The 14961-nt window shown below is 46.4% G+C and overlaps 1 protein-coding gene across 3 annotated transcripts in view; it reads left to right on the top strand.

Annotated features, from left to right (window-relative positions):
- The first annotated feature begins 486 nt into the window (after nt 1–486).
- Nucleotides 487–14961, top strand: part of LOC115593951 (cell adhesion molecule 2-like) — a 240756-nt gene continuing 226281 nt past the window's right edge. For 2 of the 3 annotated variants that reach the window (XM_030437673.1, XM_030437672.1), the window contains exon 1: nt 487–1016. In XM_030437673.1, the coding sequence (XP_030293533.1) occupies nt 956–1016 (61 nt within the window). In that variant the 5' untranslated portion in view covers nt 487–955. The remainder of the gene's footprint in view (nt 1017–14961) is intronic. The other variant, XM_030437674.1, reaches the window with a different exon arrangement.

The following is a 14961-nucleotide window of genomic DNA, read 5'->3' as shown; positions in this document are numbered from 1 at the left end:
TGATGAGGCGTTTCAATCAGCGGTGCTTTTCCGCGGGAGAGAGGGGCTTCTATTGTTGCAGACTTTTTCAATCTCTCATGATCTTTTAAACGTGCAAGAAAGTATATTAACGGTGGAGGAAGCATAAAACGATTGGTCTCCTTTAAACTGACCGTGCAAGCTAATAAAAGTGAAATAAATCAAAAGTCCTGCAGCTGATTCTCTCCCTAAACATTTCCCGTCATATTTACGCAGTATAAAGGACAATTTTGACATTTTGTCACGTTGAAAGTTAGGTTCAACTCATCCAAGGGCCTCGCCTACACTGATTGTGCCACTCGGTGAGTCTAAATAAAGTTAAAACGGATATTTTTTGCAGTGTGTCTCACCCCCTCACCGCCCCTCCCTCCGTGCCTTCTCCCCCTCCACCCCCCTTCCTCGCCTAGCCTCGGGTCTTGGTGATTGGCTCACCTTTCATGTCCGTCAAAGCCTCTGTGGGCGGGACTCAAACAATCCACTCGTGTTCCCTGCGCTGTGGATTGTGCGCCACAGCAGAGCGAGACCGGGGCAGACAGTAGTACGGCAGCGGCAGCATCCACACTGTTTACCGGAGGACGCCTGCTCTCAGTGCCCGAGCTTCACTGCTGCTGTGCGCAGGAGTCCCGTTTAACTGAGCCGCTACCTCAGCGCCGGTGCATCCCCGAAAACATCAACAATACTGGTTTTTGAGGGATATTTTTTGTTTTGCTTTAAAAAAAAAAAAAAAAAAAGCATCAGTCTACGGGGTCGCGAAGTCGTTTGTGTTTAACCCCCTTTTTTCCGTCAGAGAGACGCACGAAAGACGCGCTACACCAAGTCCACCTGGATAGCTGACAAAGCCGTCCGGTCCGGTTCGAAGGTCCAGCGGGGGAGAAACACGGCGAGGAGAAGTTAGCGCGCGGAAGGCAAGAAGCGAAGCCAAGAGGAGGACGACAGGATGAATCTCAAGAGTAATTTGATTTTCACCCTGTACACTATTTATGGGATTCTTCTCAAAGGTGAGCCCGGGACGAGTGGGTGCGTACGTGCGCGTTGCATGTGTGTTTGTGCACTGTGTCTTTGTGTGTGCGTGTGTGTGTGTTGTTTACGCGCGCATGTTGCAGGCCAGCAGCAGGGCAGGGTGAAGAGGCAGAACGCACAGAAAGGTGCGGAGCTCTCACTCTCGCAGGGTTTGTCATCCTCGCGCGTACGTGCGTTTTTTTCCCCCTGCCCGTACGTGCGTTGAATGTGCGCGCAATCGTGCGCGAAGTGGGGTAGTTCGAGCAGACAGAGAGAGAGTGAGAGAGAAAAAGAGGGAGAGAGAGAGAGAGAGATAGCTTGTCTTGGATGTTAATGTTCAGGAATGAGGGGAATCCTATTGTCATAATTGTGTGCTCAGGACACGACCTCGGCACCGCGCAGACCGGTGCGCCTGCAACCCACTGTCTCGTGGCAATGTGTGGCAATCGGAAAAAACAAAACAAAACCACAAGAACAACAACGAAAAACAAGCAAACAAACAATAAAAGAGCCCGCGAGGAAGACACACCTCACCGGGTTAGAAACAGACCCCGCTGGTTGTTTTTGTCTTGCAGCGCTTGGATGAGTCACGGAGGCACTGGCGACGCTTTTACGCACCGGACTGCGCGGTGCTGCTGATGGCAGCAGCTTTCAGAGGCGCGCAGACGTGCGGAGAGTTCGGACTCCACACTGATTGCATTGTTTCCCATCATGAATCTGACTTCCGTTGCTTGTGCACAGGTGTGGTGTCTGTGGCTCTACTGTCAGTGAGGTTTTTTTTTAAACAAGGCTAATAACTTCAATAAACGAGTTGAAGGAGCAGGGCCTGACTGGGATGTCAGCTGCCCCCCCCCCCCCCCCCCCCCCGCATGCAATGATCCATCTTCCTCGACTTTAGGTTTACAAGATGAAAAATCAGTTGGGGTTGAACGCATCTAAATGTTGTCCCGATCTGGAGATTATTTGCTGATAATTACGCGACAACACACCTCACAGCGGTGTTTATCACCTGCCACAGGAGGAACCCAGCTGTAAACATGCCAGGAAGGTGACATCGGGGGTCAAGGTCACAGCGGATGGCTTGTGAGAGGAGGTCGGCGTGCTTTCATTCGTGCACTGTAATGGAACCAGACGAGATAAATAAACTCATAAACTGGAAATGGAAATGAAGCTTTTTGCCCAACTTTTAGAGACGGGAAGGCTCTAACGCGAGGGAAATGAAAGTGAAAGTGAATTGTGGGAAATGAAGAACTATTTATTTATTTATTTTATTTTATTTTTTTACCTCAAACTGGAATGTGTGTGTTGACCAGGCTCTGGTGGATGCAGGTTTTGAGGATGCAAACCACACATTCAGTTGTTTCGAAATATTTTTGTTTTTCTCCATCTGATTCTAAGTTGCTTGAGCACAACCCAGTGGTGTTTTCTGCGGTCATTTTATTTTCTCAGTACGTTTTAGAACACAACATCCAAAAGAAATCTAAACCCGAAAAAAAAAAAAACAATCACAATTTGTGCGAGAGGTCAAAGAGCAAGAGCTGGTTTGCATTTGTGTGTGTGTGTGTGTGTGTGTTCGATGGATTCACTCCCTAAACAGCTGTCAAGTCTGGCGGCGGGGGGGGGGGGGCACGTACTGAGTGTCAGGTTTTTGCGACATCAAAAGTCCACTGTGTCCCTCTCGAATGACGTCAAGATTTACTGGAGGGTTGACGAATGTGTGAACACGAAAGTCTTGACTTTAAACCGCCGTTTTCCACGCGGGCAGATGAGAAATCCAACGTGAGAGATCGTTTGTGCTCGATTCCCTTGATCATTTGTTGTTGTCTCTTTGAAGTGTGTGTGTGTGTGTGTGTGTGTGTGTGTGTGTGTGCGCGCGCATATAGGAGAATGGGAGAGAGGGAGCAGTCCTTCCTCAATAACCAGACATGATTAAGTCCATTCTTGACTTAATGAATTGGTATGTAATGAGGTATCTGAGGGTATCTGGTGTGTCTGACAGCTTCGCTACTGCAGCATTGGCCGATGTTCCCCCTGCCTTTTCTTTTACTCTTTTATTCTCCTGAGGGCGGCACACTCATTATGAGACCGCCTGTGTGTGTGTGTGTGTGTGTGTGTGTGTGTGTGTGTGCATGCATGGACGTATGTGTGTGTGTTTGCATACATCTTTGCAGAATGCGCGCTCTGTTTGTATAGCTTATGTTTGAAGAGGCCTAAGCAAGGACATTATCATACCAAGTGTGCGCTCCACATCGGGCTCATTTCATCCTCACCGCACACACGCACACACACACATGCGCGCACACACACACGCCAGCCTCTTTCTCTCACTTCCTCTGCCTCCCTAACCCTGAAGAGGATAATGCTAGGCTGCTTGATTTTCAACAGTCATCTCCCGGCGCAAGACCTGTTATTGTATAGGTCCCACACAGCGGGGCAGGTCAGCCTCCACCTGAATGAAGTCTGTCTCGCCGACGCCGCGATCCGCGCGCTCTGTATATTGACAGCTGTTTCCAGCCCCTCTGGGCCGCCGCCAGCTGGCATCAAGACGCCCCATAGACGCCGCGTCTCTGTCACCGGCGAGACCTGTGCCGGTATATGGTGTGAACGTGAAGTGTTGTGATGGAGGTTGTTGTTTACCAACAGCCCGGGTTGTTAACATATTATCCAGTGTGTCTCATGCGCCCGTGCCGGAGCCAGAGAAAACAGCCTGTTATGCAAATGGGCCTCTTACGTAAGGGCTCGGGGCTGAGCGGCAGGCGAGGGTGGTGGAGGGTGGGGGGGAGATGGAGGCAGAGAGAGAGACAGAGAGAGGGAGCGACAGAGGAAAAGAGGGAGATGCTTTTCGAGAAGAGAGGAGTTGATGTAAGAGTAATGTGGGAGGAGAGGTGTGTGGAGGAGGGAATGTGCAATCTCCGCCACTGAAGTGCGTGATACGGGTTGTTTGGCTGTTTGGATGCCTGTTTATCTCCGCCGCGCTGTCTCGCTTCCTGTCGCTCTCTCCGCCTCGCGTTGCCTGGTAGTCCTCTCTGTTCTGAACTCTGATCTCGCTAGCCTAAATACAAACCCCCGCCGAGGGATGTGTTTATCCCCGCAGCGAGTCTAAGCCGCCCCGAAAAGGCTGACCCTCCATCCCTCTGTACTTCCGTCCATTCCTCCCTCGCTTCATCCTCTCATCCTGGTGTGGAGCTTTGTACCACAGCAGCGTGGGAAAGCTTCTGATAACAAGCGGCCTTGTGTGTGTGTGTGTGTGTGTTTGCGGAGCCACTGATTACACAGGAGAAACAAGATGTTCTCTCTTTCTTGCTCACTTGCACTCCCCCCTCCTCTCTTCATCCCTCCCTCTCCTGCCTCTGTGTGTTTGCGAGCGTGTTCATTTTCACGGCCACGCTTTGACGGGCCGAGCGCGCCGCTCGCTCTGCGCCTCATACCGATGCTGTGGAGCTTTTCGGTTCTAAGAATCCTCAGCAGAGCAGCACTGGGCTCAAAGTGCATCACGCACGCACGCACGCACACACACACGGAGCTCCGCTGTGGATTCACGGCTGCTCTGCCAAGGGATTTCCCGTGATCAAAGCCAGTCTTTTGTTAGTCCAGGTGTTAAAAAAAAAAAAAAAAAAAGTTGAAACAGAAAGGAGGAGGAGGAGGGCTGGAGGGGGAACGTGGCAGGTTTTGGAGCTTACGCGCTTCTTCACGGCAGAGCAGGAATGTGCCTCCACAGAGCTGCTCCAGAAAAAACACTCGCAGCAGAGAACCTGCCACCTGTTCCAACACCGTCTCGTACCAGTAGGCTGGTGCATTTGGGCTCGTCTTTTTTTTTTTTTTTCCCTTCTTCTCGGTTCTTCTCGGGAATGTACATCCATGAAGTTAAACATGGAAGCTCTCTCACGTTGTGTTTAGACATAGGGATGCAGTGATTGTTAAGCTTAATAAAGCTGAGCGAGATTTTAAGCAGGCAAATACCCATCTTCGGAAAATGAATGAATGAATGAATGAATGAACAGATCTCTTAAGCACTGGTAATCGAATATTATGGACCTGCGTTTTATTTGTCAAATAGGCAACACCTCAGGAAACATCTGGCACATCTGAGCCCTCTGTTCTGAATTACTGCTATGGGCTCACGTCCTCAAAATATCCTCCAAAGCTACGGATTCAGCAAGAGGCAACTTTCCTGGAAGACGACACGCAAAGATCTTTCTTCGGGATCGCTTTAAGAGTTTGCCCAAATTGACGTTGAGCCTCGCAGGGTTGCTTTAATTGTCCGGCTCATTGCGTGCGCATGCCTCTCTGTTGATCTCACAGCTTTATCTCGCCTATCCTCTACATCGGCAGCAAGTTTTGAAGTTATACAGATACGGGGTTCCTGTGTCTTCAGAGAATATGACCTCGCCGGATGTCAACTGCTGAGATTTTATAACTTGCGGGGTTTCCAGCACACACCCGCGCACGCACGCACACACACACACACACACACACACATCCCCTGAGCGTTGATACAGTCATTCAGTTTGCTGAGTTCTGCAGCATACTGTAGGGCATTACTGATCCTGGCAAGAATCTCCTGAAAATAGAATAAATACTCCGGAGTAATTGGCTGCGGGGTGGAAATGACGCACCGCCGCGGTTGGCTGTGTTAATAACTGCACATTTGAAGCATACAAATCGAAAAAGAAATAAAAAAAAAAACATCTATAATTATCTAGTCAGGCTTAAATTCAAGAGCGCATCGTATTCATAAGATAGTTTAATTCTAATGAATGGCATATCACTTTAGCCAAAGTGCTAGGTGTTATCTAATGGAATCGCATGTTGGGGGCGGGGATGCTGGGTGCTGATGACTTCCTGGCTTTCCAAACGGAGAGAATGTCATTTTTCCAATCCACAAATAAACATTTCTGCAGATAATCAAGGCAGAATAAATGTAGATGTTTTATTTTGGTATCAAGGCCGTGTTTCATATTTTTTAGGCAGTGTGTAATTTAGAGCCCGCCCAGAGCAAGAGAAGGGAGAGATCAAATGAGGCCCCCCCGTGGAGAACGGTGAGAGAGGAGCCCACAGGTGGATTCAGCTGCAGCGGCAGACAATGGGCTCGCACCCTAAATAGACCTCCCAGTAGGTGCACGGGGTGTGCAAGCTCAACATATCAGCTGATGGGGCTTTTTCATCAAAGTGAGCGTGTAGCTATTTATGTGTGCAAGCCGAGATGTGAAATAATGCGCTTTCATTTATGCTGTGCATTAAAACCATAAGTTAGAAATGAATGCTGTTCGATTGTGCTCGTGGTCAGCAGTGTTTGCATCGATTCGAAAAGATGCCTCCTTGTCATTGGAAAAACTTCCTGATTGACAGGCAAACTTCTGCGATGTTTGCCTCCTTTTGTTTGAGTCAGACTTCGGCGATCGGGGGAAACAGTCGACACGTACCAAATTAAACCCCGAGCACACGGCGCACCGGGGAAGGAAGCCAGACTGCGTTGTTGGTTTCCGAGAGCGTCGGCCTGTGTGTACACGTCCCTGCATATGTGATGTCTGTATTAGCATTGAATTCCAAAGGATTAGCGAGTGGCTAATCTGAGGCTCCTGTCTTTGACAAGCCATGTGTCACTAATCTCAGACACTCCGGAATAAAGAGACACAAACACAATCACTTTTTTTGGATTAAAAACTCTCCATGCAAGAGGGGAAGGGGGGCTGTAATCTTTCACTCAAAACCGGGGAGAGGTAAACGAAGTTCAGACTGAGGGAAAAATGAGAACTTAAAAGCAAAACCCAAGATAATGAAGTTATTTCGTGCCCTCGCCCGCTCTCTTTCTCTCACACACATGCCGTGCGTCCATTTGCAACCAAGCATGCAAAATGAAGTGGGTCAGTTTAACACGCGCTCACGGTTGAAGCGAAAGGTGCTCTACAAGTTCACGTATTGTCCCCCCTCTTTTAACAACCCCTTAGCCAAGATAATGTTCTTTTTTATGTTATGTGCCCTTTCATCTGACAGCTCCTTTTCATACGATTCCCCCGAGGGCCGGAGTCTGGAGACTTGGTAGTACATGTTACAGTAATCATTTTCTTCAACAGCGATAAAGATACGGACAGCCGTGACTCTGCCTACTCCCTCAGCTCCCCTGCCCCCCCAAACTCCGTTATTGTTCGGGGACTCTGTGTCTGTTCTTGACAGAAACGAATTCAGCCAAAGCAAAGCAAGCCCATATTGTGTACAGAAAAACAGTCTCACATGCGGAGCCATGTTGTGTGTGCACAGCGCGGAAAAACATACACTCTCGCGCGAAAAATACACATGCACACCAAAAAAAAAAACAGAGGTGTTGAGACACAGCAGTGAGAACACAGCGGGCTAATGTTCTGTTTTTTTTGTTTTTTTTTTTTCGGTGGGCTACATTTTGCTGGACTAGACGCAGGATGAAGCTCAGAAATTGTGGCGTGTTTTTATGACCCAGATTCGGAGAGAACTTTCTGTCTACATACACAGGCGTATATATACATTTTCATATATATATATATATATATATATATATATATATATATATATATATATATATATTTTTTTTTTTTTTCTCAGTCAAATCGGGGTTGACAGGAAGAATGAATTCCCAGGGAACGTGTTAAAAAAGGTTGGAGGTAGAGCGAAAAGCAGAACAGGGAAAGGGAGAGAGAGAGAGAGAGAGAGATGTACAGCTGCTATATCCGGGCCCTCTTTTGGGTTGAGATAGGAACAACTAATCGAAATATTATTGAAATTGTAATGTGGCCAAGTGACAAGATCCAAATAGCAGAAGCATCGGTTGCTTTTACATGGGTATAATGCGTGACAGAACAGGATTACAGTGAAGTGCTGTAGTGCTGCAAACCTGCCCCGGCCTACAAATGTCTAGATGTAAGAGAACGTGTTTGTTTGGTGCAGACTAGTACGTTCTTTAAGTCCCTGATCGAGTCTGAGAGAGTAGTAACCGAGCACGATCTGAAACCCGGCAGGTGTCGTCTGCTTGACTTTCCAAACCCAAGCCCAAACCTATTTAACCCGGTGAAATGCCCGTTCAGACGAGGGATGGGTACCGAACTTCGATGCTTTAATGGGACTGACCCGTAAAATGTCATGTCATTTGATACCAAATTTGGATACTTTTGATAATCTAATCAGCGTCAGTGAGCCAGTAAGTACGCAACATGCTTGTCGTGCCAAGATCTAATAGCGCTGGTGATCAACTCTCTCGAGGAGTGTAGGAAAAACTGCCAGAGACGGGGCTCACCGCAATGTGGTTTATTTCTTTTGGTGTCGTCAAACTGCTTTGAGCCTGTAAAAATGTCCAGGACCTGGAAAATAAAACTAAATATCTTTACCGTAACGCATAAATGTGTTCATGAGTTTGTTATCCCAACCCTGGTTCACACGAGACGAGCTGAAACATGCAATGTGTTGGTCTGCAAAGTTCTAAAAAAAAAACGGCAGTTTGCCACCAACGAGACGAGACCGGACGAGACCGCTTTTGATCTCAATCGCAGCAACTCGACTGGTCAGGCCTTGTTTTTTTTATTGCCTGGTATAATTTGTAGCATCGTGAAATATGAACGAGCACAGCGAGGGTGAGTTATTTGCAGTTTACGGTTGTATTTATGGAATTGGCGGAACTGTGAAAATGGGAGCGCGTGTCAGAGCGAGTGAGGGAGAGCGAACGGCGGAGGGTGAAGGTGAACGCAGTCGGAGAGGCGGCGAGGCGGTGAAGTTGTCAGTCGAGCAGTAAATTTAAACTGTAAGGTCAGGCAAATGCTGCCATGGTTACAGTTCGCCTGCTTAACCTGATTACAGAGATTGACAGTATAGGTTAGCATGGAAGGACGTTGTTCTACGAGCATATGGAAAAAATTTATGTATACATATAGCTGATTTTATATTGATGTCCTGACTGACCCCAACCCCAAGCATGGACATCATTTCTAATTCTTTTTCCTCTCCTCTGCAAATACAATGATTGTGTATGAAGACTGAGGTCAAATCCAGTCAGTCGGCCCATAAACAGAAAAATGAGCACATATCCAGATAAAATCCCGCCGGCGCTCCTCCAGTCCAGTCCTCCTCACACATTTTTATAAACATCGCTGGTATTCCATCAAGTAATCCCCAAAATTAGTTCCATCCCTCTTTGATTCCCCCCCGATGGCTCATAGACATTAAACACCCATACTACGCACACTACTACTAACTGCGAGCCATTTTTTCATTGTCATAATAACAATAGTGCGGTAACATTATGTCTGACAAACTTGTTACAGACCAGGCATTTGTATTTACAGCAGTGGTGCAACGCTCAGAAACTGCAGGGGCAATTGCACAAAACGACAATTTCTACGTAATGTTTCTTCGGTGTTACGGTTATGTAACATTGTGCAAAAAAAAAAACATTGATTGATTCCTTAATTGCTTAACTTGGTCTTATAGCTTCAAACGCTGTGGAGTGATGTCATGATACTAATTGAAAAGCAGGATTTACTGCATCCACAAATACACGTCCGCGCTCTTGTTTTTAGCATCACAGTCTCAAAGGAAGCCTGGAAGTAGCTAAAGCTAATTGAAATATAATTCCCCAAAGACACATGTTCATGTTAATTGACTTTCTTGTGTGTGTGTGTGTATGTGTGTGCGTGCGTGTGTTTGCACTTGAGTGTGTATGTTTTTGTATTCATATTATCGCCGGAAGTCACTTTCTAGTCCCTTGTCTAATCATCAGCTCGAGGGCCCCCCCCCCCCCACATCTTAATTTGGTGTTTGAAAGCTATTAGATGCCGTTTCTGTGCACATCCAATGCAGCCAAATCACGCAGTTAGAATCCGTTCTCCGTGTGAACCAGTCCATCCACTGTGATCGGTGCACGCCATAAATTAAAACAGCGTTATGTTCAGTTCCTGTGCTTCAGATAGTCGGTTATGTGTAGAACAATAGGGCTTTAGATGGGGGGGATGTGTGTGTGTGAAACTAGAGATATATTTAAAGCCTGCAATTAACTGATTACTTTTTCAGAGCTGAAGGTGTGAAATTTCATCCGACTGAAGATGTTTCACACCCATACACACGGACACACACACACAAACACACACGTAGAATACAACCATTAGCATTAAAAACATATTTCACAAACTGAAAAGCTTGTTTTTCAGATTGCAGTCGTGATAACAGAGAGGACTGGTACTTTTTTTGGTATTTTCTTTTGCTCAAAAGACGGAAAAACCGACAACAACCTGACCAAACCGATAAACACTTCGGCTGGTGGTTGATGCGCTGCCGGTTGGGCGGTGCTTGGTTTTGGCTCGTCCGTTTTAGAACAGCAAAAAAAAAAAACCAAAAGACGACCTTTCTTGGAGACGGCGCGACTAGATTTTGATTTTTTTTTTTTTTTTATAATGAATCATCATCATCATCCAATGAAATACCTAGAGAAGCTTTTCTGCTGGTAGTGTTTGGCCGTGGCTGCTGCAGCAATAAAAGAGGGGAGAAAAAGAAAACATCGGCAATAAGAAAAAAAAAGAAAAGCATTTATCGATCGGTAGAAGTGGTCGTCCTAAATTTTTTGCACCTGTGCTCCTAAGATTTTCAGGAATTTGTGCTTCAAGTAGGAAAAAAAAGTTAGTCCGGAAACCCTGAGTGCAGCAAAATATGTCTCTGAAAACATTTTGAAAGGCAGTGCAGTCACCGTCACCCTCTCGATTCGACTTCTATACTCTTTGTGTCTGTGGAAGGGTTAGGGTTACACAGTCTGTTGTTTCAGGCGACCTCGAGGGGAAAGTCCGCCGTTGTTTATTTGTGCACACTCCCCACATTGTGATGACAAAAATCAGCTTGAAAAATCAGCAAAGTCTCCTTTTAAACATGTTTATACCGTGTATGACACAGGACCCGACCCCCTTAGAGTTTACTCTGCTGTATGATGTCCTCCATTCAGTTGTCTTTATCCTCTCTACCCGTATGGATCTTGCTACTAATTCCAAAATCCTATATTGGTTCTACGTTTGGAGTCGTCTCGCTCTCTGTGTAGAGATTGCTGCAGGCCTGTTGTCGAGGGGAGGGAAGATGGAGTCAAGTGAGACAATTTATAACAGTTAAAAACCAAATGAACTGAGACCCTTGGCTTGGGTGAGCGAGCGGCAGCATACATAATGCGCCTTAGGGATTTCTTCTCCACACTCATTGTGCCGTGCGCGGTGTGTTCGTGCGTGTGTGTGTGTGTGTAGCCCAAGCTAGCGAGCACATAGGACACAGAAACACACAGCCCCTCTCCACCATCTGTCTCTGTTTGCCACATTGCAAATCCATTATATGCTACACAACATTATTCCCCCCATCCTAAGTGGCACACACCCCTGAGCTTACTTCCACTATCCCACTCAGTGGAACGGTGACAATTTGCCACCGCGCACGCATCTTTGTTAAGGATGCCGTGGCATGTTTCCAGCTGGATTTTAATACATATTTTCATGCTCCATTTGCATGTTTTTGTAAGTTGGTGTTTAGCACTGATGCTTTGAGATTTTACAAGCCTGTTCGCTTGTTCCTGTTGCTTCATGTGGGTATTTGTGTGATAAGATGTTGTCGGGTTCTGCGCTGGTCCGACACCGGACTTTCATAATCCTCCTCCGGAATTATTAATTCTTGTGTTCTGGCAGACAGATTTAACACACACACACACACACACACACACACACAGGCCGCACACACACACTGCATGATTCTGGGTAAGGCTTGGCTCAGTAGTTTTATAGCTAACTCATCTCCAGTTCTAATCAAAACGCTTCCCCAGCCCCGAACCTCCCGCTGAGGAAACAAAGAAGTTATTATGTTTTTAAATGGTCTCCAATTACGGGTAATTTCACCGCCTATCTTAAAGCTATTTGCTTTTCTCTCACTTTGCTCCAGTTGGGTAGAACGAGCATTGTGCTCTGCAAAAACAATGAGCAAGACAAGTTAGACATGCGGCAGATGCGGCTCGTTTTTGGAATCCAGAGACGGTCCGCCTCTCCTTCCCTTGCACTCCCTCTCTGTCTCTCCTCATCTCTTATCATTAGAAATGGGGAAACACAGTTAACTCAATTCCTCCTTTATCTTCCTCATTAGTGTTTGTCTCGCAGTGCACTCAATTACTCAGTCCATCACTCCCCTATACCCACAAGTCAAAAGCCTCCGCTGGCAGGAGTGAGTCGGAATTCTCATGAATCCAGTCAGACTCATTAGCAAGCCGTGCATTTATGTGCTTTACATAAACATTTCCAATGGATACAGCGCTGCTCGTCGACAGTGCAGCCCCTTCAGCTGGCGGCATTGGGAGTCGGGCTACATTTCACACCGCTGGCTTTTATTTGTAAAAATCTCAATCTATGGCCCCCCCTGTTAAAAGAACTTAGCACAGCTGGATCCGTTTTGATGGATTGGATTTCAGCCGTAACCTTGGCCGTATGTTCTGGCTTTTTGGCAACAGTCATTTATTTTTGGACTGCATGACATTTCAATAATAGCAGCAACTTTTTTTTTTTTTTTTTTTTTTTTTTCCACCGGAGAATTTGTCAAAGTAATTGTTTTTGAAAAAAACAAACAAACTGTTAATGCCTCCTGTTACAAGTCACATCCTCCGCCCGTTTCGTATCTGTCGTCGCAGATACTGACCTACGCGAAATGTGGAATACGAAGGTCGAGTGATTAAAACTATGACTCAGGGAATAAAAGGCGTTGGAAGTGTCTGTAAACAAGCATCCGTTGCCATGAAAAACCCATTTATGCGGCTGAATTAAGCAAAACAGATTTTTTTTCTGTCTTGATTTATGAGACACTCAGGGGGTTTTACAGTATGGCGTCCTGTATACTCCTCCTTCTCTCTGCCTCCTTATCTCCTTTTGCAAATTCATGCTATGGCAACCAGTCGCGGTGTCGTTTTGCCAACATGCTAATGCTGCTGTATGTGTATCCAGTTCAAATGGACCAGCTGATGCTAATCTCCGCTAATCCTTTGAGAAGCACCCTCAGAGCAACATTATCATGCCACTCTGCTGCTAAGATGGATAGCGGAGGAGAGGCTACAACGGAACGGCGAATGGAGATATCAGCGTGGCAAATATTAAATCATAACAGCTGACACATGCAAATCCCCGCGCCAGTGGTCACCTTCCAGCGCCCGCTTCTGCACTGCATGGGTGCGCGAACGGAGCCGCGGCAGACACGAGCTATTACTGAAGAGATAGGCCCAAAATCTCCTGGCACCGCAGTCATAATGAGACAGTGTTAACCACAGTTGCACTGAGCTGGTAAATGGCAGCCTACTCTCCAGGACTAAGCGCTGATCCTAAGCCCTTGTCATAATGCACTGGTCACCCTAATCCTGACCTTATTAAAAGTGAGCCTCTAACCAAAAAGGGAGCCAGTACCATCCCGTAGTCATTTCCTCGATACAGCTGGTCCCAGTCCAGCCTGTCTGCAAGGAGGTGACCTTCACGGGATATAATCCCGGAAGCCACCTTTCACCCCCATAGGTATTACGATCACGGAGCTGAGGTCACTGTGCTTTTTTCCCGATGAATCCCGTTGTACTGGGTGTGCTCTATGAAAAGTGCAGTGATTGACTGAATATGAGGTTTTCCGCGAGATATGGATCATTTCCATACTCATGCACAATCGCAGGGAAGCGCAACACAGAGAGTAGTGTCCTATTTCACATGGCAGCAAGACGTAATTTGACCATGATAGGAAATAATAAGAAATTCCCCGTCAGCAGCAAATTTACACCGTTTAAACTTCATGCTCATATCCTCATGGGGAACATATAGTGATGACAGTGTGTTTCTTATCTAAGATCTTTAATGGAACGCTGTACTTTTGATATATTCTCCTGACATCAAGGTCCACGCCGTAGCCTTGATGTCCTGTTACGCAGCTCTGCTCGTAGGTTAAAACGTAACTGAGCACTTAAAGGTGCGCTATGTAGTCTTGGGGAAGAAATTGAAGAGGGACCCTCTTCGTTTTCACGACTGAATTAACTGAATAAACAGTTTATTTCTTTTCTAGCTTCAAACAGTGTTCTGGGGACCTTATTTTCCTCTTAGGACAGCTTGTTTATTCAGTTATAGAAAAGAGAAATATGGCTGAGTTTGTATTATTACCCCATTCATTCTGTAAATATTAAAATTCAGACTTTGAATTTCTTCTCTAAAACTACATAGCTTGCCTTTGAAGGCGATCATGAAATTGATTAAATGCTGTTTTCTAGGGTTGGGGCGATGAATGATGCCATCGTCCATTGCCAGCGATCAACTACTCACCCTTGATCATCATATCGTGATTAAAAAGGCTCCCCACCACAGAGCACAATGAAGTGGCCTGTCCCCTCAGAGTTGCTGTAGGGCAAGAGCTGCTGTTGTTTGCGATATATGAGAAGAGGAAATGAAAAGAAGTATGTTGCTGCTCAGGGCACTGACATTACGTCTTCATGTCTCGTTTATTATTTTCTAATTAAACCAGCTCAGTTAGGTGAACCCAAGACACTTGTTTAAATTTGTGGCGGCAGTGTCTTCTTTCCCCGGCGGACCGCCGTCTCTTTCAGTAGGACCGTTTTTACACATGGTTGTCTTACCTTAGCTTCCTTGGCTAGTCGGCCAACGTTGTCCAACACACGTGAGGCTGAACAACGCTATGTTACTGACATGTGATGCGGAGACAAGGCGCTTTTAACCGTGACACAGGGATGTATATCGGTGGTAACGGGAGATGGTTTCCTCTACAGGGTGAGACAGTTCGAGATTCATGTCAGTGCAACGGTGGGAAACAACGCCGGCTACAGTGGCGAGCCAATACGCAACTGCTGCCTTATGACAACACTGAGGGGAAAACACCGCCTCAAATTCATTAACGACGATGTCATCGTCCATCACGATGTTTCACATCGTCTTCCGCCAG

The sequence above is a fragment of the Sparus aurata genome, chromosome 13 (assembly GCF_900880675.1).
Source record: "Sparus aurata chromosome 13, fSpaAur1.1, whole genome shotgun sequence".
In the NCBI taxonomy this organism is placed as follows: Eukaryota; Metazoa; Chordata; class Actinopteri; order Spariformes; family Sparidae; genus Sparus; species Sparus aurata.
Note: the sequence above shows the minus strand (reverse complement) of the source record. Positions and strands in the feature narration are given on the sequence as shown.